We start from the raw sequence: 22,705 nt of genomic DNA on the forward strand, positions 1-22,705 counted from the left end.
TCTAATCTAAATTTTTTTTTATAAAATATGAAAATATAATTGCTTTACCATCAAATTGACAAATAAAAACAAATAAATAAATAAATAACTTTATTTCTTTGCACTTGATTGCTAGCAACTTAGCAATCTTTATAATTTTGATGGTCTCTTTCTCTTTCAACTTATTTTTATCTCTATGTGAATAAAATTAAGTAATTTAATTATGCTTGTTTAATTTATTTTCAAAGAAAAAAAACATGTATATGAAATAAATATGTACATTTATTGTTTTTTTTTTCAAAACAGTTTAATTGTAAATATTAATTTTTATAAACAATAATTTAACTTCCGCCCCTACCCTACAGTTCCTGGATCTACCCTTCTTTCACTACATATAATTAATAATATACTATTTTTGTTTTTTAAGGACAGTTTTGAATTTATTCGTTGGCTTGACAACTTATTATTTGTCTCTAGTATTACCATTAAAGAATACTGAAATATAAAAAACTTAACAAGCAAACATAAAGACGAGTATTGATAATTTAGTTGGTAAGAACAATTTTATCTATGCTTTTTATATTGAATTTGAATCTATTGGAGAACAAAAATATCTTGGATATGTAATCAATCGAAAAAAAAAAAAAAAAAAAAGAAAGAGCAACAATATTTCAAAATTCAAACTCTCTCATCCCAATAATAAGAATAATGATAAGTTGGAACAATGAAAACATGTAAACATATGACTTTATGAGCTTTTACTTTTGTAATTTCAAATCATTTAGGCATTCTTTATGGTACAATCATTTTGAAAACTACAAGGAACAATTACTTTTATGTTCAAAAAGAAGAAGGCAAATTGAACAAGTGCAACTAAGATACAACTGCAACTAAGGACCTTCCCCTTTCAAATTGAATCCGATTATGAAAAAAATATAGGGGTGAATAAAGCTGGCAATAAATAAATAAAAACTTTGTAACTAAATCATTATAAAAAAATATTTATCACTTTATCCCATAATTAAAAATATACAATACACTTTGTTCTAATTGATTGGGATACACTTCTTGCATTTATAAAATGTCAAATTGAAAACCATTCACTTAGGAAGGGAAATGTAAATTTAATACATCAAAGTAAATAAAATAATGGGGAAATGAAAATGTCAATTGACTGACGCACATTCGCTTGATTCATAGCATTTCGTCTATTGTTCACACTTCTAATATATTATATTATGGAGATTTTGTTTATTTTCGAATCAAACAAAGTTAAACTGTATTTTTTTTTTTCACTTTTTTACTTATTATTCAAAAGTATATTTGTTTGAGATGATTAAAATTTGACATCTTATTAGAAGACACGTGCTGTGACGCATTCGGCTACGTAAGACGGTCAACACTGAAGAACATGCATTGAATATGGAGAGAGGTTCGTCGAGGCGTGGAAGTTACGGTCCAACGGAGTGGACCCCGCTCTATTGGTCAAATTTTAACTTGTCAACAAAATTGAAGATCAATTTCTAAAGCGCCACGTCACCCTCCACGTCACAGCAGCGTCTAATTATTACTTTCCAATAAATAATTAAAAATTAATTTGGTGCCAATCATATTATCCTCCCTCTCACACACACATATAATAAGATAAAATAAGATCAACCACTTGCTTGTGGTGTACGTTTCCTCCTTTAAACTTTTTTTTTTTTTTTTTAAACAAACTAACTCATGTGCAACCTAATTTATTTAAAATATCTTTATATTTTGAATCTATTTAAAATATTTTTATATTCAATATAATTTAAATTTGTATTCTCAATCTATTTAAAATATCCTTATATTTTGAATTTATTTAAAATATATTTGCAATGTATATGATTCAAACTGATATTTTTATAAATACAAATAAAAATATTTAATCATTAAAGTTATCTTTTTCTATATAGTTTAAATTTTATTATTTTTAAATAATATTTTCTGAATTTGAATTACAATTTAATCCTTTGTATTTGTCATTTGCATACTAGAAATTCAACAATTTATTTTATACTAGTATGAGTCTGACTTTGCAGATTTAATTCCAGAAAAATAAAAATAACATTTAAATATTTAACCCTTTATTTCTTCTTCACAACCCGAACTGCATTTTAACCCAAAAAAAAAAAAAAAAAAAAACCGAACTGAATTCTTTTATCATTTCACTTTATTATAATTATTATTTTTTCCCCTTTTTCGAATATTGAAAGTATGGGAATAACTCAAAATCATTGTAGGAAAAGTGACAAAACCACTAGGCTGTGCAAACATTGTTAAACAATGGTAAGATATTAAAAGCATGCATTATTTTCATCTTATTATAAAATATCATTTGTTTATTGAGTTGGACGATAATTTTCCATATCTCTTTTTGGTAAATGATAATTTTCTTATCTATTTTACCATTTCAACCGCATTTACATAGTTCTCTAATAAAAAATTAGAAAACATTTTATTTAGATAAATATAAAAATATTTTTAAAATTTTTAATAATATCATTTACACCTCTTGAAAGAATTCAAATTATTCTTATATACTTATTTAAGTTAAATTAATCTCAAAATTTCTTCTTTTTTTTTTTTTTTGCAGTGATTAATTTGAAAACTACAAATTTTTTTTATATTTTTAATTCATTTGTATCTAGATATGTGATAATTTTTCCATTTTTTTTATAAAAAATGATAATTTTAATTACATAAGCTTTTTAAGTATAAGTCATATATTTGATCAATATATTTAATCGAATATATTTGAAAAATTATAATATATTTAGATGAATATATTTGACAAAATTATATTACATTTTAATACATAAAATAAACTATATTTAACAAATTATAACTTGATTAAAAAAAACTTATCTTATTAAAATCACCCTATAGTTTTTTTTCAAATTAAAAAATTATCACTTAATTTAAATAAATTTAATTAAAATATAGATTAACAAAACTTGAAAATTTTGAAATTAATTAGTGTACACAAAAGAAATAAAAAAAAAATTCTGAACATAACTTAACTTAAATGAAAATATAAAAATAATTTAATTTTTTACATAGAATGCAAATGATATTATTAAAATTTTGAAAGATTTTTATATATTTATTCAAAACTTTAGAAGTTAGAAATAAAATGTTCCGTAAAAATAAATTCTACATCTAGAAAAGAGAAAAGAAGAAAAAATTCCTAAGCGCCAATCTCAAAAGGATAAGGCTACCACATGTAATAGAGGTTAGGATATGAGCCACATAAAAGGAAGTCAAAGTGCTTGATAACAATGTGTGCACCAGAATGTGTAAATTTGACAATGCTTTTTTAAGCAATGCTTAGCTTTTGCTCTACTTCAAAGCCTAAAAGAGGAGAGAATCGGGTGTTTACGCCAAAGGAGATGCCTCTTCCAAAATCTGCAATAGCATACTTGAATTCTTGAAACTGTATTTGTTGTTTGAATATCCTATCATATTCTTAAGAGGCATTTTTTTTTTTTAATTCACCAAAAAATCTTATACGTATATAGGAAATAACTTCTTTTTTCCTAATTATGTACGAAATAGAAATATTGAATTCATATAAATAAATATTTAAATTTAATATTTTTATTTTCTACATAATTACCCCAAAAAAAAATAGAATACTTTGTAGACTGACCTAATTATATTTCATGTGATGTTAGATCTCCAGTTATCAATTATATTATAAGCTCTTTAATAGAAACTTCAAAATTTCAATAATAAGGTATATTTTATATTTTATATATATATATATATACATAGAAATGTTATTGTAAGGAAGTTATCTACTATTTCATGAGTGACAAATAATTAACAACTATTTGATTTACCTGCAATGGTTGATGCCCACTAAATGGTGAGCAATATTTCCATAATAGCAGTTTTGTTATACTACAAATATCAACATAACAAAACAAAAAGAAGAGAGAAGTTTAACTAGTCAAGGATTCAAACTCATAAGCAAGTAAATTACTTTGTCTTTGTTTATTTTTGAATAAAAAAAAAAATTTCTTTTCTCATTGATAATCGAAATCTTGTTTGACATAATTTTTGATAAGTCAAAAGTAATTTTTTAAATTTAAAAATTATTTTTAGAAATGTTTGAATACTTTTTAAAATATACTTCTATGTTTCGAAAGCATTTCTAATCAAAATCAATGAAAAATATCTTTTCCATAAAACATTTCTAAAAAATAAAAGTATAAACATAAACTATATCAAATTATGCCTGGAAGCTGTTTTGCCTTCCTTCTTCTTCTTTCCCTTTTTCTTCCTTTTTCTTTTTCTTCTTCTTCTTTTTTTTTTTTTTTTTTTTGTTTTTTTTTTGGTGTAATGTTAGCAAGTGGCTTGAGAGGGCCATGGCACCCCGCCCTATTAAAAAAAATTTACATCTCAGATAGTTTTAAATTTTTTTTTTCCCTATCAATTTATCCTATAGGGCCCCCCAAACTATGGTTCATTTCTTCATTTGGTGCCCATTCTATGCTATTTGAAATTTTTATTCATTTTAGTACGTCTTTATTATATTTCCATTGTGGATATTCCATTAACTTCTTAATTATAAAATATCACTTTAAATAGTTTGTAATTTCTAATCTCTTGGCCCAATCTAAGCAAACTATACATACATACATACATATATATATATATATATATATTTCTTTCACCATGTTGATACTCTATACAACTCTACAATTATTCACCAAAAAACAAAAAAAAAAATGCACAATCTTCAATAAACAAATTAAAATATGCAAGAAAATTATGTAGCTCTATTTTAATATTATTGCTTTTTTTTTTTTTCTTTAGAAGTGTATAACAAAGTACAAATTGTTTGTGTTTTACTTATTAATATTCACTATTTATAACTATTATTATTTTTTTTTTATAGAACTACAATTGTGGATATTTTATTTTATTAAAGTTTTAAAAAATGTTCTGGAGACTTGAAATAATGAAAGGGATCTATTTTGATAAATAATTAATATTTTTTAATGATTTTTTCAATATATATATATACATATATATATATATATATATATATATATATATATATATATATATATATATATATATATGAGTTGATATATGATTGATTATCATAATTTTTTTATATATTCTATTTAACTTTACTATGATAAAACTAAATAATAATTTTTTTGTTTTTTAGAATTTGATATTAAACATTGACACTTTATTGTTGTATTTTTATTTTTTTTTAAATATTAGACCCCGGCTATGAATATCCTGGTTTCACCTTGAATATACAGTAATGTTACAAGTATAAAAATATTTACCAAATTTATTTATAAAATGATATGTGCTAATATCTTATTGATTAGCATATTTATATTATATAAATGTGGATGAATGAACGTTGAAATGGAAAAATAAAAATAAAAAATAAACCAACTAAATATTACTTATATCATCAGCCATGTTTTTTTATTAGCAAATTTTATAAATATTTTAGTAAATCTAATATTATTATTGGACATATATATCTTAAATGAGTAATATTATAAATATTAAAATATTTATAAAATTTATTTATTAAATAATATATATTAAAATATTATTAGTTAACATATTCATATAATTTAAAAAATTAAAATTTTAAAATAATATAAATAAATTTGATAAATATTTTGATTTTTTATCATTAATCTTGAATATATTAAATAAAAATAAAGGCTTTTTTGGGTTGGGTGGCTTAGTTCTCCAACTGGAAATATAAAAAACATATTGCTATCATGGAAGGCAAGGACCAGAAATCATTATTCTTTTGAAGATAAGAAAAATATTCCAGCATAAACTGAAAACCGAATACAGACAGGATTCAAGCTACTAGACAAACTATAAATATTATATAAGTAAAAGCGCAAAACCATACATTTTAGTACCACCAGTACATTTCCTTTTTCCAAACGCGTTGTCTCAGCCATACACAACATTAGTGTATACCAGTAAAAAACACATCATGATCCATCACACCATGCCTCTTAAATTTGTCCAAGGGGCATTGAAGATTTTTTAACAAGAAAATCTAATAAATAAAAATCAGCACCAACTTTTCTGTGATCATCATATAGTAAGAGAGAAAGATATATCGATGGTTAGGGAAAGATAAAAGAGACATCAAAAGAGATTTTTGATAGTGACAAGCTTATTGTTCGACAAAAATACATAATGGTGCCCACAAAACCAAATGGAAGCTGATAGATCTTCTTTTTTCTTTTCTTTTTTTAGTGATGAACTTTGAATTCAATGGCATATTCTCTGGGATATACCATTCTCATTTTTAGAGCTGTTAAAATAAATCCAAGTATAGCGCTCTTTTAAAATACCATTCTTTCTTGTTGGACCAGTGAGTATCTTCTAGAGTTCTAATGCTCTGTTTAGCCACTCTTACCATTTGGTCCATTTCACCATGTCTTCCCAGTTACAACCCATACCCTGTTTGTGTTTTAGCAACTTGCCACTCTTCAGATTCCATCAGAAGAACAATTTGCTTGCCATTTCTCAAAAAAAAATCAAGTATTTTCTAGAAGATTTAACCCTTGTTTGGCTTATATGACTAAAATTTGTTTAAAATATTCTCTTTTCATGGACAAATAAGTTCATAGGATGATTTCTAATGGTGATCAATTATTAGAAAAGAAAATATATATACATATATATATATATATATATATTTATATACATGTTGAACTTCCTGTATTTACTTAAATAAGTCTTTTTCAGGGGAGATTATAGAATCTAAAACATGTGGCTAGGACATTTAAAATAACATTATTACAGTCAACAAGCATGGTGGGGAAATTTGATAGGACCGCTTGGAATAAAGTGTAACATTCCGGCTGTGTGGTGTAAAACTAATAGGAAATACTTTTATATGTGACTATTACAGATGCAGTCTGACAAAATATTCATAATTAAATACTTAATATATATATTGTTGGTATCCGCGTGTAATTTGATGTTGCACAGCACATGATAATTGGAAACTATACGAGTGAAATACCTTAACCTTTTATATAAAATACTCTGGAATAATAAACGCATTCAAGTTTAGTGCAAGAAAAATTAGACAAGTCGCCAACATTTTGTTAAAATATAATAATAATAATAATGTTGTCCATAGTTTGAAAGTTCCATGAAACAAAATGAACACTATTTCATAACCTCTCATTTTTTGGTAAAATATTTAGAACCTCTCATGTTGAGGCAGTGAGGGCCACTGGGCCAGTAATACATTTTCTTGTTGATTTGCATTAGCACAATCCATAGTTGACGGATCCATTATGACTTTGCACCCCTACTCTAGAGGGCTAAATAAACCCCAATATCTTAACCCCAGAAAGCAAAAAGATATATATATATATATATATATAAAAAGAAAGCCTTCAAGTAATTATCATCTATAAACCCTTTTTAACTTTTGCAGATGCCTACAATATTCTGAGGTTATTATTCCACTTTCCACTTTTGATTATGAAACTACCTTCCTTTTTTTTTTTTTAATTTATTTTTATTTTCCTTTCCAATGTTCATATCCAGGCAGAATAATCCAACCCAGGCTTCTCAAAGAGCCTAAAAATACTCCAATTCGTAATAAGCTTGATTATAAAATGGCATATAAAACAACCCCAAATATAATGCGTCTTCTATTTATTACTCTATATCACCGGCTAAAGAGTTTCTTATATTTTTATAATATTAAACTAGTATCATCCATGATTTGTCTGAAGGTAATGGCTTACAAGATAATTGCATCTCTAAGATGTAGCTTAGGGTTGATTATGAAACTTAAAGCTTTTCTCTAAGATGTAGCTTAGGGTTGATTGATGATGAAACTTAAAGCTTTTAATCTTGAAAAACCAGTACATTACATCTTAGGGTTGATTGATGATGAAACTTAAAGCTTTTAATCTTGAAAAACCAGTACATAATCATATCAAGAATCCAATATAAAATCCCTGCTATGATGGTTACAGTTATTATAAAACTTCTATATATGCACACTTTTAAGGCTATCCTCACAAAAATGTGGATGTACATATGCAAGTAGACCTGAAAATTCTTTACTATAATTATTATTATTTTTTTTGGGTACCCCATCAAGTGTATGAATTAGGATCCTCTGCTATATATATATATATATATATATATATTATGCTTGATTTTAAATTTCAACTATTAATTGTCAATTTAATAGACAAGATCCAACCATTTTATCAATAAAAAAAATAATTTAAAAGAATAAATAAATTAAATAAATATGTGTTCAAATATATTTGAAGTGTTAAAAGAATAAGCATAGACAAGTGTAACAAAAAAAAAAGAAAAAAAAAAGAAAAAAAGAAAAGAAAAAAGCAAAGGAAGGAATCAAATACAGAATGATTATGTTGCAGAATCCTTATATTTTAAATGATACGGCATCATTAAAATGATAATGTATACAATAATTATTGGTTTATTATACAACTACAAATTCTGAATAGATAAGATAGCATAAATTTTTTTTACCATTGAACCCCTTTTTTTTTTTTTTTTTTTTGGTTTGGGATAAAAATTGAATCCTAGTTGATATTTGGAGAAGCTTTCAATGGGATAAGGAGACCATTAAAAGACCCAAAAACTCAAAGGACAAAGGCTCCCATGGACATTGATAGAAATGCCTTGTCTAAAATGCATATATTTTAAGTGATACTTCAAAAGTATCAAGCTTATTTTACTTGAAAAGCTACTAATAAGGAAAATTATATCAGAATCCAAAGACAAAGATGCTATAAGAAATCTGTCAAGTCTCTCATGAAACACTCTTCTACTGATTAATTACTCATCTCAATCACCCTCATATCACCCTGCAAGTATTTCTTCCCAAATCAATAAATCTGTTAGTGATTAATTTGCTTTACTAACTATTCCAAGCAATAAAATACAAGACCAAACAATAAAATTTGGTACATAACATGGGTTCTGAAGCTTTACTTTATTATATTCAAATGCATGATAACTTGAAACTATACAGTACTCTAGTCCCAAAATCCGAATAAGTGGGGGGAAAGTCAACTTTGTTGCAGCATCTAAGTTCAGCTAGCAACAAAACCCAGAAATGTAGAAGTGAAGAAATTTTGGTGTTAGAATTTCAACCTTTCCTCCAATAAGAACTACATCCTCAATCTATAATAAGATTTTATAATCATATTGTATATATAAAGTCAATCAAATGAAAAACTTGTGCTTCTCTTTTAAAACAGAGTTACACTTTGATTCTCTAACAAGCCATGACAGGATTCAAAGTAGTACTAAATGGAGAAAATTTTTGTTCTAGATAACATAGTCAGACCATTCAGTTATGTGAGAAGTCTGGTCCATGGTTAAGCTAGGAGTCTTGTCAAGCCTAACTGGATTCTTCCCTCCAATCAATCTAGCTGGGTTCCCAACTGCAGTAGACCTGGATGGAACTTCCTTCAGGACCACTGAACCAGCCCCAACCTTAGCTCCATCACCAATTTTGATGTTCCCTAGAATACAAGTCCCAGTCCCTATCAGCGCGCCATCACCAATCTTTGGGTGCCTATCCCCATAGACCTTACCAGTCCCTCCCAAAGTCACATTATGCAGAATTGACACATTATTTCCGATCACAGCAGTCTCTCCGACCACCACTCCGGTTGCATGGTCGATCAATATCCCACTTCCGATCTTAGCCCCGGGATGGATGTCCACCGCAAAAACTTCAGAAACCCTGTTCTGGATTAACAAAGCCAAGGGCTTTCTACCTTGTAGCCATAGCTTGTGGGCAACCCTGTGTGCTTGGCATGCAAGAAAGCCTTTGAAATTCAAGAAACACTGCACGTAGCTTGTGCATGTTGGATCTCTCACTTTTACTGCCTTCAAATCTTCTCTGACGGCTCTCACAGTATATTCATCTTCTTTAAAAATATCGATGAAGATTTCATAGAGGGTGTTGATGGGAATGCCAGAATTGCTCAGTTTGATAGAAAGTTGACTCGCAAGGGCGCTTTCCAACGAATTATGAGACAGAATTGAAGTGGAATAATAGTGGGACAATATCGGTTCTTGTTCAACATCAAAACGAGCCTCTTCTCTCATTTTCATCCATACTTCATCTTTCTTTGCACCATCTTTAACACTTGTGTGATTCTCAAATAGATCCTGTTGGTTTGGGATAGGGGTTGTGATGAAAAGGAGATTTGTCGAACTAGGTCTGTAATATTTCAAGTACTTGAAGACAGAATCGTCGATACAAAGACGATCTGGGAAATGGCCAGCTTTGATTTGTGTTCTTGAACTACTGTCCAAACAGGTGGCCTTTGTTCTGTGTGCCTTATGAGTATACCTGGTTTTAACAGGTACGGGAATAAACGATGAGCCAACAAAAGAAGCAGACATGGAAGCAAGACAGAGAGTAGAAGATAACAGAGGGTGGGACAAGTTTGGAATAACTAGGATTGGTAACTTATACTGGGAACAGGGTGTATATATATTTGGAGCGAAGGATTTCACTAACCCCTGAGATGTCAGGAATATGAAGAAGAGAAATGAGAATGGAAGTTGGCTGTATCTTTCAGTTGGGGTTTGATTATTACGAAGGGAAATCAGATTTTTCCTAGAGATGGGGAAAGATAAAAAATGGGAGAATGGTTTTGCTTTTTGGTTGAAATTGACATGCACTTTCCTGCATATATGCATTTGCAACTTGTAATAAAATATGATGACAGAATCCAAATTGCAAGTTTGCAAAACCCATCTCAAAAAGGCAGTACCCTTTACTCCAAAAGGGCATATTTCCCCTTCCTCAGGAAAAAATGGCAATATAAGTTGGAATTTCAAGCAAATTGATTAGCTAATTACCATTTTTGCAAGTTGATAACATCACTTGTTCATCCATCGTGGTAGAATCAGGTTGTTTAAATTTGACTGGGGAATAGAGCAGAGCAGCCAGCCTGGGCCATAATTTCTTCTAAATCTTCTTTCGGCATAAGAGATTCTACCAATTTTTTTTTTTTTTTTTTTTTGGTTGCCCTTTACTATAAGCTGCTAATTAGATTAATTTCTTCCTCCAATTCATCAATGTTTCTATCAATCCATAATTCATATATGGCTCATGTCAAATCAACAGATTCAGCGCTGGTGGGATGTGATTTTATGCTTATAGTCTTTAGAGATAGAATACAATCCCTCCCTCCGAAAGTCTTTTACTATATCAAATCCATAAATAAATAAAGTCTAAAAAGAAATTCCATATGCTAGACTGAAGGCTCTCTAAAATGAGACAGGGAATTAGAGAAAAATAAAACTAGGGGCATCTACTATAGTTTTGGGGCATGCTTATCACGCTTCTTTAACATATCCCTGAGCTTCCAATAGTTTGGTAGAATTAGTTAAACAATGTGCATGCACCCAGACAAATACGCAGACATTCTAAACTACATTTTTTATTCCAGATTTGTATAATATGCGTAGTCACTTAGGGTACCAACTTTTAGCTTTGAATATTGCCACAAAAAATAAAGCGCAACAAAAAGAAGCAAAAGAAGTTTTTAAGCATTGCAGTTTGGATGGCTTTTCCCAGTTTCTGTCCCAATAAGCCTACCATGCTTAATTTAAGAACTGGGCCTAGGACTCAGTTTTGGGCTTCTAGAAGGAAGATTACGTATCACGTATGAATATTTGTTACAATACGCAAATAAATATTAAAAAAAATTAATTTGGATTAACCAGGACTTTCTAACCACCAAAAATACAATGTAAAATAAACGTGTGGTTTATTAATTTTTCCGTGTCCAAAGTTCTAACTTCATAATATTTTTCGTAAGAAACAAGTAAAACATTTACAGAAAGGGATTGCATCATTTTCCTCTCAATGTCTTTTTTTACTGCAAAAGAAATATTCCGTGCATTCCCCATTTCCCCATTTAGGTTCTCAGGATTTTCCAATAAATGGTATTATTAAGCTAAAACACCAACATCGATCAAAGTTCATCTTCATCTCTAGAGTTTCCAATTTCAACAACATCTATCCTATCAAATAAATGGGGTTGAAACTCAAAAACTTTTTTATTTTTTGGCCTCTCATTGTTCTGCAATGCACTGTATTACCAGAAATTGGACATTCAACCGAACAATCAAACAAAAGGAAAAATTAAAATAATAATGAGATCTTGGTAAATTATCAAGAATAAAAGAACTGATAATGAATTTTGATAGTTCAATAGTATGACATTGCATGTTAAGGTGAGCATCATGTAAATCCACAATAGAAAATTTAACAGAAATACAAATGCACGCTTACATAAACCGCCACTCTTTACGCTCACTATTCACTTCCAATTCGAGGCGGCAGGTGTTTGCACAAGTACTGCCTAAAACATCTCCAAAATAGAGTGACTGCTGGACTTCTTTCTACAAACTTTGATTCAGCAGTCACTCTACAATATTAATGTTCACCATGGTAATTTTCCAACAGATACATGTCTTCCAAAGAAATTCAGCCCCTAACACTGCAAAAACATTTTACAACCCAAAAATGGTTAGAATTCGAAGAATAGCAAGAGATGTTAGAAGTTACAATAATTATCAACAATGTATACGCTTGGAAAATTAGATAAATATCAATGTGGTGAACAAACATTAACAATATGACGCAGGGGACAAGTATTTTTAAATCTAAATATAGAACCAGCGACTTGAAAGAAGGCAACATTTGTGAGGGGTGATATTCATACAAGAATAAGAGGTTTTTGAGGATTTAAAGGTCCCGCATAATGAATAGGAAATTAAGACAATTAATAATCAGGAAACAATGTAATACAAGTAATAAAAATAAGAATCACAACTTTAGCAAGAGAAGAGACCATACAGAAGCAGCAACCCTGCTTCTTCAAAGCTTGACCTCCACATCAACTCCAGCAGGAAGGTCAAGTTGCATCAAAGAATCTATCGTTTGTGCAGTTGGGTAAAGAATATCAATCAGGCGCTGATGAGTACGAATCTCAAAATGGAACCTTGCATCCTTGTGCACGTGTGGTGATTTAAGAACACAGTAGATTCGCTTTTTGGTTGGTAAGGGCACTGGACCCATTGTTTTTGCATTAGTATTCCTCGCCGCATCCAATATCTGCTTGCAGGAGTCCTCTATCAGAGGCACCCAGTAAGACCTAAGCTTTATCCTGATTTTCTGCTTTGGTGCCAACTGCAATATAAACACATTCAGATAATCTTTCAACTCCTTTAAATTATAAAGATTTGCCACATGATATGCCACTTGCTCAAAAGCACAGAGGCTAAGTCCTAATTTAGGTCATGCCAAACAAAGAGAAAACTAAACACTTTTCAAATAATGGCGCACATAGTGAGTATTTATTTCCTATCCTCCTAGACATATAAATTCAACCAGTGGAAAACTTTTCTTCCATCATGAATTTGTGAACTCTCTTTCAATTTGTAGTCAACACAAAAGCTGCAACCTTCTAAGGATGTTTAACCCCAGTACATTTTGGGGGCGTCACACTATCCCAGGATTCTTCATACCTGATTAAGAGATTTAAAAACAAACTTCTAACTCTTACATGCACAAGCCTAGAAAGGAAAATTTCACAACAGCCAATTCAACAATAGCATTGTCCTATCAAACTAGGATTCTAGTGTCGCTACAAGACGAAAACAATCTGTCACCTATGTAACATTGCCATTGGTAATGTTTACAAGGGAAATTCATTCGCGTCTCTTGCAAAAAGCTAGTACCTCCAAGCAAAATACTGCACATATTGACAGATTTGGCTTGATTCATTTGGCATCACATGTTTTTACAACATAATCACTTGCTTACGGCAAGCAAATCACCAATAGAAATAAATGAGATGTTAGGTAACTTGTTTATCTAAACAATCATCTTTCCATCAGGCATTGAAACTTTTTTGCTACTTCATGAGAAATTTTAATTACAAAACTACTTAAAAATTCAAATCCATGGTTAATATCTTTCACAACTAGCAAATGAACAGGTAAGATCACCTTATCAGCGTCAGCACCAACACTAAGTGACGATGTGCTGGGAATCTCAGAACCTCCAACCTAAAAGGCACAAAAAAATGAATCATTAAAACATACACCAACCAATCATAACCATTCAACTAACAGCTCAGAATGTTATAGTAAACTTTACCACCAAAGAAGATAAAAGGAAATTGAAAATGAACATATTATTATACTTTCATCATTTTCTGTCTTTACATTTTTTCCAATGAAGAAATAAACCGCACAAGCCAAACTAGTTGCGTCGAGCACATTCTTGGCTTACAATGTTATGTAATTTTGAAAATTAAAAGCAACATACTTTTCATGTATATCTAGTTCCAACAGGGTGCTGATAAAAGGCACCGTAATTGATGGGGAAGAAAAACTGAAAATTTGAAACTGGGTTCCTATTCCACACTCTCGTTTCCGAGATGAGAGTTGGAAATTACTCTAAATAAGTGGGAAATAAAATAAAATAAAATAACATAAAAAAAGAAAAATGTTGCCCACCAATTTTTTTTAGCAGCCAAACAAAGCATCACCAAATTAGGGGTGAAACAAACGGGGGAAAGAGATACACAAACCTCACTGGCATCAGAGCCGGACCCATCTAGAGTTTCTGGAGGGGGTTGTAGAGTGTCTTGCGATTCTAAGACTTCAGGAGCAGCATAAACTCTAGTAAAAGATTGTGAGGGTTTTAGAGCTCTTAGCTTCAAGGAACAGTTAGCAGAGGCCAAAGAGAAAGAAGAGAGCTTTGGGTTGGAATGAGAAAAAGGTGAAGACTTGGGGAATGGAAGAGAAGGAACAAGGGTTGCAGATATGGAAGAGACAGCCATTTGATTTCTGAATCTTTTTCGTGTTGTTTCTCTCTCTCTGGTTTTTGCTTTGAAAGAGTGAGAGACAGCCTCTCTTCCTTTCTCAACACTGCCATGAAGAATTATCCAAAATCCTTTTTTTTTCCTTTTTTTCTTTTTTTTTCTTTTTTACAAAATAACATATAAATTGTGAAATTATGAAACTACCCTTATATGGGCTGGGTTTTGTTCTTCCTTTATTCATTTGATTGGGTGTGGAGCCCAGAAATGAGCAAGCCCAAAAGCATTATGCCTTTCACGTTTTTTCTTCAAATACAAAACCACTTCAAAGTTATCTCATTTTATTTCACTTTATTTTATTTTATTTTATTACTTTTTATAAATTTTAGGTTGATGGATTTAGGAGAATTTTTGTTTTATTTGGTTGGTAATTTTTTGCTTTAGAAATAAAAGAGATGATGGTTATTGTCCTAACTTCTAACTGCTGATTTTCCTTTTTAAAGCCCTAATTGAATACCATTAAAAATATATATATATATATATATATATCATATATTTATGTGAATAAAAAAAAAAAAAAAAAAGGAATGAGTGGATGTATTAGTAAGAGTTTAATTAATGATAGGTTCTTCAGATTCCAGGTGAATTCGGGCATAACCAAGTAAACAAGTTTTGTTAAATGGGTGATAGCTTTGATTAGTAGTAGAAAGATTATGACCTTCTTCATTATAAAAAAGCCATTAATTAACAATTAACTCCTTCACTAAACCACCACCCTTTGATTTGTCCCTGCATTCAATCATGCATGACTCAGATAAAAGCCTCTTGCTATTTTATAGCCTTTTTTTTTTTTTTTTTTCCTATCTGAATCTTGATTTCTTTTCATTTTGGTCATTTTTATACATACCTAGAGAGAGACTAATTTGTTGGTCTTTTATCTGGTGGAGTGTCAAAAGACAAGAAGGAGGCACTAATACTTTTGCCCAAAATATATTAATCATACCAAAAAAAAAAAAAAAAAAAAAAAGTCTAGAGTTTAAACTTAATTGTGACCACCATGTGATTCATTTCCAAGCCCAGCCTATTTTATATTTATAAAACCACCACTACTGCTAGTGAATCTATATATTGACTAATATTTATACATTATATGACATTAATATTATTATTAGTATATAAATATTGACATATATTATATGCAATGATTTCCTAGTCATTTTAACTATTTCCGAGTCTCATAAAGGTCTGTAACGGAGCTGTCATTTAATGTTCTCTCTCTCTCTCTCCCCTCTCAACTGAACACAATTATGAGGAGGAAAATTGAAAAGCCATACATTTTTATTGGTTGATCAGGTGTGCATTATTTTTGTGGTTAAATTTCATATTTATTTTTTCTTTTAATTTGGGCTGCAAAAATTATTTATTGGGAAGCTAGTGGAAATCAAAGATAACCAAAAATAAATTACCAACATGCACATATTGGAAGAAACCTATGTTATTAGACAGGCTTTTGCAAAAGGGATTTTATAGAGAAGCACTTAGTTATATTGTGCAGCACAGAAGGCTTTGCTTATATAAGAGCAAGCAAAGACTTAATAATTAGGAAGCAAGTAAAAATGTCTGACCAGTTTCCTCATATGTAATACAGGAACAAGGTTTGGGGAGCACAAGGTAAAAAGTATTAATTAGGCTTTGCTTCCAAACGAAGTTAGATAATCATTTCTAGTTTGGATTTGATTTTAAGAGATAATCATGCTGATAGGACTTGTTTGGGAATATTTCCAATTGGATTTTGGGGATGAAATAATTTGATCGTTGGAGCATGGGAGTTGAGACATATGTGTATGTAGGGTTTTACTGAATTGGTGCAAAAAATGAAGGTTGTTCACGAGCTTATATAAGAAAGATCTCCCACAACCTCATCAATTTTTCCATGAATACTTGGACTTAGCTTCCCAAGAGTTCAATCCTCATCTACATCTAGAATTTTGGATGTGAGTCCCTTCAGAATCATCACTAGGCTTGTCATGATTTTTTTCCATTCACATGGCGAAAAGTTCCCACATTGATAACATCATTATGGCCAGCAAGAGAGATATGAAACAGAAAAAAAAAATTTCATTTTCACGCTTTTCTACATGTGAACAAGCGTGTGTAGCCTACCATTCAATAGGGATTTCTCCTTTTTATCTAATTACTGTGACTGCTTTCATCCTAAGTCAATTGAAACATTAATAAATAAGCATATGGACGGAACAGAATATTACCAATATATATATATATATATGGATGGAACAGATTAAAATACACAAATTAAATACATGGATTATAAAATTTATGCAATTATTTTTGTATACTATTTAACATATAATTTGGGATCTATCATTCCATTACTATCACTAGACATTTAACATAAACTTTCATTATTTTTGTCTGCTATGGTGCTATCTGGGATTCTTCTATTATAAAATACAAATGACCTTTTTTTGACATCAGTAAAATCTTTTTTTAATTATTTCATTAAATTTGAACTGACTCTATTTAACAAATTATAATTCCTAAGGTCCTGGCTGTTAATGATCTGAGACCATATTGTCGTTGTATAGTGGAATGGCTAAAGACCCTACTAATAATTTCTTTTTCTTCTTTCATCCAACATGCTAATAAAATAATTAGAATCTTACTATTTGCAGACTCTAGCATTAAATTCCCTCTAAAGTATGAAAATTTTTTCATGCAAAGAAAACTTCTGGTCCATCAAATTATATATCAAAAATCACATTGAAAAGAAAAATAATAATAACATGTGTATGTATCTATATATATATATATATATCCCAAGGAAAGCACATTTTCTTTCAGTTTCATCAAGCTAAAGAAGCAATAACCGCGCGCTCTTTCTGGCTTCAAATTCTTTTTAACTTCTCTCCAAGAAAACCAACCTCAACTCCATAATCAGAAAGAAACCGATACTTTTTTTATTACAAAAGTAAAAACTCCCAACACACCCATTTTCCCTCTTGCATTTATCACACCCAAAAACTCTCTTTAAGTTTTCTTGGAACATTTTCTGTTTTCCACCTCTTTGTTTCTCATCCTCTTTCTACCATATCTATATCTATTTGTCTATCTATATATATATATATATATAGCTCTTCTTCTAGCTTCTGGAATTCAAGTTTCATTTAACAAGACGCTCCCTTCATTTATTATCTCCACCTCTTTCATGATTCATTTATACATAATGATGTTGCTCTGATCCAAACAAAGGACTTTATATAAGACTAATGAACTCAATCAGTCAACAATTTTCTTGATTTCATACCAAAAATCCAAATCAATGAAAACCCGGATACAGAATTCTGATATTTGATGGTTAAGAAAGTGTCATGGAGTACTTGTTATCTGTTCTTGGTGCTCTTGTTGTGATCCTAGTGGTTCTTTTGGGTGGTTTTCAAGTTGGTTTCTCTGCAAGTTCTCTGTCTAGGAAGAATTATATCAGTTGGGAAGATTTGAAGGTGGATGAGCAAAAGGATTTGAGATCTAATTCAGGTGATGAATATCACAATGGAGGAGGTCGTGTTATTGTGGTTGATAAGAACGGTGGAGGAAACTCTCGAACAGTTCAAGGAGCTGTTGATATGGTTCCAGAGCATAACACACAGAGGGTCAAAATTTACATTCTTCCGGGAATTTACAGGTATGGTTTTTCTTTAGCAGAATATTAATAATTTCTTTGCTTTTTTCTTTAGAAATTTTCAATCTTTTTTATTTTTTTATTTTTTTGGGTTTTGGGATTAGTGGGAACCGAAAATGTAGCTACATGAGTGTAACTGGTAGTTACATGGGATTTTCAAGAACAGAGTGTTCTGTCCTTTTTTTCTTTTATTACTATTATTATTTTTTTTTACCTCTTGCTCTTCATCTCATGGCCTTTTTAAGTGACAGATTAAATCCAAGTTTTTTTAAGAAAATTCTCGAAGTCTTACGGGATTTTTTTTTTTTATCCTTTGTATGGAGAATTTTGAAAGAGTAAACAAATATTTTTTTATGTCAATTTTATGCAGAGAGAAGATATTTATACCAAATACAAAGCCATATATATCATTCATAGGGCAGCAGAATCAGACAACCAGGACCATAATAACTTGGAACAATAAGGCATCAGACAAAGACAAAAATGGTAAAGAACTTGGAACATATAGGTCAGCTTCTGTAGCCATAGAATCTGATTATTTCTGTGCAACTGGAATCACTATCCAGGTAATTAAAAATATTTACCAAAATTTGATAAAACTGTCAAGAACAGAGAAATAATGAATTTTTTCTTTCCAGTAACAGTTAAAAAAATTTCAATGTTTGGAATTTCAGAATTCTGTAGTTGCGGTGCCTGGTGGGCGTGGAATGCAAGCGGTTGCTCTGAGGATTGCAGGTGATAAAGCAATGTTCTACAAAGTTAAAATCTTGGGGACTCAGGATACACTTTTGGATGATATTGGATCACACTACTTCTACAAGTGCTACATCCAAGGCAGTGTTGATTTCATTTTTGGCAGATCTAGATCACTTTACAAGGTAAAAAAAGAAAATAAAGAATAAAAATAAAAATGCACAAGGCCCATTTGTATTTAACCAATTTCTGATGTGGGTTTATATATATATATATATATATATATATATAATTGATACTGACTCTTTGGAACTAGGATTGTGATATCCATTCAATAGCTAAGGAAACTGGAGCCATTGCAGCACATCATAGGGATTCACCAAGTGAAAATACGGGATTCTCTTTTGTAAACTGTGTAGTGACCGGTACTGGAAGTGTCTACTTGGGAAGAGCATGGGGAGACTATGCAAGAATAATTTACTCCTATTGTCTACTCTCTAATATCATAATCCCCTCAGGATGGACAGATTGGAACCACCCTTCAAGACAGAAGTACGATAACTTTCATTTTATTTTATTTTATTTTTCTGATCAATGAACATGTTAAATTTTATCTGAAAATTATTTTTGGTAAAATTATGGAAACTTTTAGAAAAAGCTTTAATGGAGAATTCAAAACCTTTTCTTGTCTATAGGACTGTAGAATTTGGCGAATACCATTGCCGAGGACAAGGAGCACATACTAGAGGTAGAGTGCCATGGTTAAAGTCTTTCAGCGAAGATGAAATAAGGCCTTTCCTGGGATTGAAATTCATTGATGGAGAACAATGGCTAAGACTATAGTTTCTACTACAAGCAAGGCTAATGGAGCACTTACCATGTTCATAAAGCTAACAGAAACACAAGGCAAAAACAGATTTTGAAGTATAAATTCCCTCTTTCTCTGTTGCAAAAAGTAACCCAAAAAAAAAAAAAAAAAAAAAAAAAGACTTTAACAAGGATGGTGTTAATATAAGATGGTATATGTCTGAAAATGTGTATTCAAATTGTTATTTATAATTTTAATACAAGTTGGTTTGTTTAGCGCATCCTAACACAAACGAAACAAGAAAGAGCCACAAAGGCCATGTTTGAACAAATGCAATGTGTTTTTCGGACACAGTATTAGCCAACAAAACGAACGGCAGCAAACCGTCATAATCTCACTATGCATTCCATAATTTCTATATCCAAAATAAATAAATAAAAAGGTGAGGACTTTGATTTGGGTTTTTCTTCTTGTATCTAGCAAGTAGTGTTTATATAGGACTGCTCCATTAGAGTTTTTCTTTTTTGTAGGCTCTTTAGTAGTGTTTATATAGGATTACACCATTTAGAGATAATATAGGCATAGAAATAGAGCTCTAACTTAGATAGAGGTTCAAGTGAAATCGATTACTCGACATTTTTCTTATACTGGATAGAATACTAACCAAATGAAACAAATATAATTGTATGAACCTTCATCTTTCGTTGTGAAGCATTTTGGTACTGAAAAAACCTCTAATGGCAGACTACTACTCATCTGCTTTTGTTTTTGCATTAGTGGGTCTTTTGGGTAGTTTTCAAGCTTGTTTCTCCCAAAATACTCCTGTGTCTGCAAAGAACTACATCAGTTGGGATGATTTCAAGATAAATTTTAAGGATTTGGGATCCAATTCAGGAAATGCGTATGACTTTAGCCATGTTATTGTGGTTGACAAAAATGGAGGAGGAAATTTTAGTACAGTTCAAGGTGCTATTGATATGGTTCCAGAACATAACACACAAAGGGTGAAAATCTACATTCTTCCTGGAACATACAGGTCTATATATATGAAATATATATACATATATATATATATATATACGCACACACTCTTTTCTTGCTATGTCTTGTGTCTGCAAGCCTCTTTCTAAGTTGGTTTTTTGGGTTCAAATTGCTTTTGGAGTTATGAGTCGTTAAAATTTTCTGGTTTGAACAGAAAACCAAATGAAGAATTTTCAAGTTTTCATTTCTTACTGTTTTACTTTGTAAGTGAGAATGCAAATGTAGGTACATGTATAGTTGGTATTTGCGTGGGATTTTTGAAAAACTTGCTATTTTTCTCTTTATCTTCCTCTTCCTTTCCTTCAACATGACTTTTCGACCAAAATTTTCAACCAGCTATATTGACTGTGCATGCAGGTTTTATGCTTTTTTATGAAAATTGTGGAAAACATTTTTTGAAATTTCTTTAAATTTATGCAGAGAAAAGATATATATACCAATTACGAAGCCATATATATCATTCATAGGACAAATGAATCATACATCCAGAACTATACTTACATGGCATGACTTGGCATCAGATAAAAATCAATATGGTATTGCACTGGGAACATATAACTCAGCATCTGTAACCGTAGAGTCAGATTATTTCTGTGCAACTAGAATCACTTTCGAGGTACTTAAACATCTTTCCTAAGTCCTTCCCTCCAAAAAACAATAAGATCAAACTTTCAAATGCAAATTATTTGATACATAATTTCATGGTGTGGGGTGTTTGCAGAATTCTGCAGTTCCAGTTCGCAGAGGACAAGGCAACCAAGCAGTAGCCTTGAGAATTGCAGGTGATAAAGCAATGTTCTATAAAGCAAGGTTTTTGGGGAAGCAAGATACGCTTTTAGATGAAAGTGGAACACACTTTTTCTACAAGTGTTTCATCCAAGGCAGAGTTGATTTTGTATTTGGCAGAGCAAGATCACTTTATAAGGTTAAAAAGGGGAAAAAAAAAAAAAAAAAAAAAGCCTATCCATTTTTTATTAGAGAAGACAAAACCCATGTTTCATATTTAGTCTCCTAATCTGGGTTTCTTTCTTTGCTTTCTAAACCTTGCAACTAGGAATGCCATCTGAATTCAATAGCTAAGAGATCAGGAGCAATTGCAGCTCATCACAGGGATTCACCAGATGAAACAGGCTTCTCCTTTGTAAATTGTGTAATTACTGGAAGGGGACGTATCTACTTGGGAAGAGCTTGGGGAACCTATTCAAGAATCATATATTCATACTGTAATATCTCTGATATCATAATTCCTAAAGGATGGAGTGATTGGGATGAACCATCCAGACACAAGTATAAAAATATTTCTGAAAAATGAACATGTTAAATTATGCATAATTCTCACAAAAATTTATGAAGATTTAACTAGCAATAACTTCTTTTTTGTGTACAGGACTGTAGAATTTGGAGAATACCATTGCCAGGGAAAAGGAGCAGATCAAAGACGAAGGGTATCATGGTCGAAGAATTTCACTTCCGGTGAAATTAGACCATTTCTGGGTACAAAATACATAAATGAAGAACAATGGCTAAGAATGTAGTTCTCCTTTCACCGTGCTAGTCATTTTTATAGTAAATATCATTTTT

The 22,705-nt window shown here is 30.6% G+C and overlaps 4 protein-coding genes across 6 annotated transcripts; 2 read left to right on the forward strand and 2 right to left on the reverse strand.

Annotated features, from left to right (window-relative positions):
• Positions 1 to 8,999: 8,999 nt before the first annotated feature.
• LOC107403316 (serine acetyltransferase 1, chloroplastic) lies at positions 9,000 to 11,645 on the reverse strand. The gene is made up of 2 exons (XM_048463118.2): positions 10,906 to 11,645; positions 9,000 to 10,729 (listed from the first exon to the last, which is right to left on the reverse strand). Exon 2 carries the CDS (start codon positions 10,441 to 10,443, stop codon positions 9,355 to 9,357), a length of 1,089 nt encoding a protein of 362 aa, XP_048319075.1. The 5' UTR covers positions 10,444 to 10,729; positions 10,906 to 11,645; the 3' UTR covers positions 9,000 to 9,354.
• A 578-nt stretch (positions 11,646 to 12,223) lies between these two features.
• On the reverse strand, positions 12,224 to 15,021 carry LOC107403320 (small ribosomal subunit protein uS10c). 3 transcript variants are annotated; one of them, XM_016010204.4, is made up of 4 exons: positions 14,655 to 15,021; positions 14,068 to 14,127; positions 12,909 to 13,246; positions 12,224 to 12,554 (listed from the first exon to the last, which is right to left on the reverse strand). In XM_016010204.4, the coding sequence occupies exons 1-3, from the start codon at positions 14,904 to 14,906 to the stop codon at positions 12,935 to 12,937; spliced, it is 624 nt and encodes a 207-aa protein (XP_015865690.2). In that variant the 5' UTR covers positions 14,907 to 15,021; the 3' UTR covers positions 12,224 to 12,554; positions 12,909 to 12,934. The 3 variants fall into 3 exon arrangements, with proteins under 3 accessions (XP_015865690.2, XP_015865691.2, XP_015865689.2); XM_016010205.4 differs by having other exon boundaries at positions 12,891 to 13,246; XM_016010203.4 differs by having other exon boundaries at positions 12,914 to 13,246; positions 14,655 to 15,019.
• Positions 15,022 to 17,762: 2,741 nt separating this feature from the next.
• On the forward strand, positions 17,763 to 21,026 carry LOC107403317 (pectinesterase QRT1). The gene is made up of 5 exons (XM_048474723.2): positions 17,763 to 18,585; positions 18,953 to 19,148; positions 19,257 to 19,460; positions 19,592 to 19,827; positions 19,971 to 21,026. Exons 1-5 carry the CDS (start codon positions 18,275 to 18,277, stop codon positions 20,116 to 20,118), a joined length of 1,095 nt encoding a protein of 364 aa, XP_048330680.1. The 5' UTR covers positions 17,763 to 18,274; the 3' UTR covers positions 20,119 to 21,026.
• LOC107434488 (pectinesterase QRT1) lies at positions 20,821 to 22,659 on the forward strand. The gene is made up of 6 exons (XM_048468251.1): positions 20,821 to 21,119; positions 21,279 to 21,349; positions 21,646 to 21,740; positions 21,846 to 22,049; positions 22,179 to 22,411; positions 22,512 to 22,659. Exons 1-6 carry the CDS (start codon positions 20,821 to 20,823, stop codon positions 22,657 to 22,659), a joined length of 1,050 nt encoding a protein of 349 aa, XP_048324208.1.
• Positions 22,660 to 22,705: the final 46 nt, after the last annotated feature.

Source organism: Ziziphus jujuba, chromosome 1 (genome assembly GCF_031755915.1).
Source record: "Ziziphus jujuba cultivar Dongzao chromosome 1, ASM3175591v1".
Taxonomy (NCBI): domain Eukaryota; kingdom Viridiplantae; phylum Streptophyta; class Magnoliopsida; order Rosales; family Rhamnaceae; genus Ziziphus; species Ziziphus jujuba.

Bases quoted from the DNA above. Each gene is read 5' to 3' on its own strand.
- LOC107403316 (XM_048463118.2), bottom strand. From the start codon at position 10,443: ATGTCTGCTTCTTTTGTTGGCTCATCGTTTATTCCCGTACCTGTTAAA.
- LOC107403320 (XM_016010204.4), bottom strand. From the start codon at position 14,906: ATGGCTGTCTCTTCCATATCTGCAACCCTTGTTCCTTCTCTTCCATTC. The intron at 14,128-14,654 runs GTTTGTGTATCT...TGTGCCTTTTAG, and splicing joins CCGGCTCTGATGCCAGTGAG to GTTGGAGGTTCTGAGATTCC. The intron at 13,247-14,067 runs GTGATCTTACCT...TTTATATTGCAG, and splicing joins TTGGTGCTGACGCTGATAAG to TTGGCACCAAAGCAGAAAAT.
- LOC107403317 (XM_048474723.2), top strand. From the start codon at position 18,275: ATGGAGTACTTGTTATCTGTTCTTGGTGCTCTTGTTGTGATCCTAGTG. The intron at 18,586-18,952 runs GTATGGTTTTTC...AATTTTATGCAG, and splicing joins ATTCTTCCGGGAATTTACAG to AGAGAAGATATTTATACCAA. The intron at 19,461-19,591 runs GTAAAAAAAGAA...CTTTGGAACTAG, and splicing joins GATCTAGATCACTTTACAAG to GATTGTGATATCCATTCAAT.
- LOC107434488 (XM_048468251.1), top strand. From the start codon at position 20,821: ATGGCAGACTACTACTCATCTGCTTTTGTTTTTGCATTAGTGGGTCTT. The intron at 21,120-21,278 runs GTCTATATATAT...TGGTTTGAACAG, and splicing joins ATTCTTCCTGGAACATACAG to AAAACCAAATGAAGAATTTT. The intron at 21,741-21,845 runs GTACTTAAACAT...GGGTGTTTGCAG, and splicing joins CAACTAGAATCACTTTCGAG to AATTCTGCAGTTCCAGTTCG.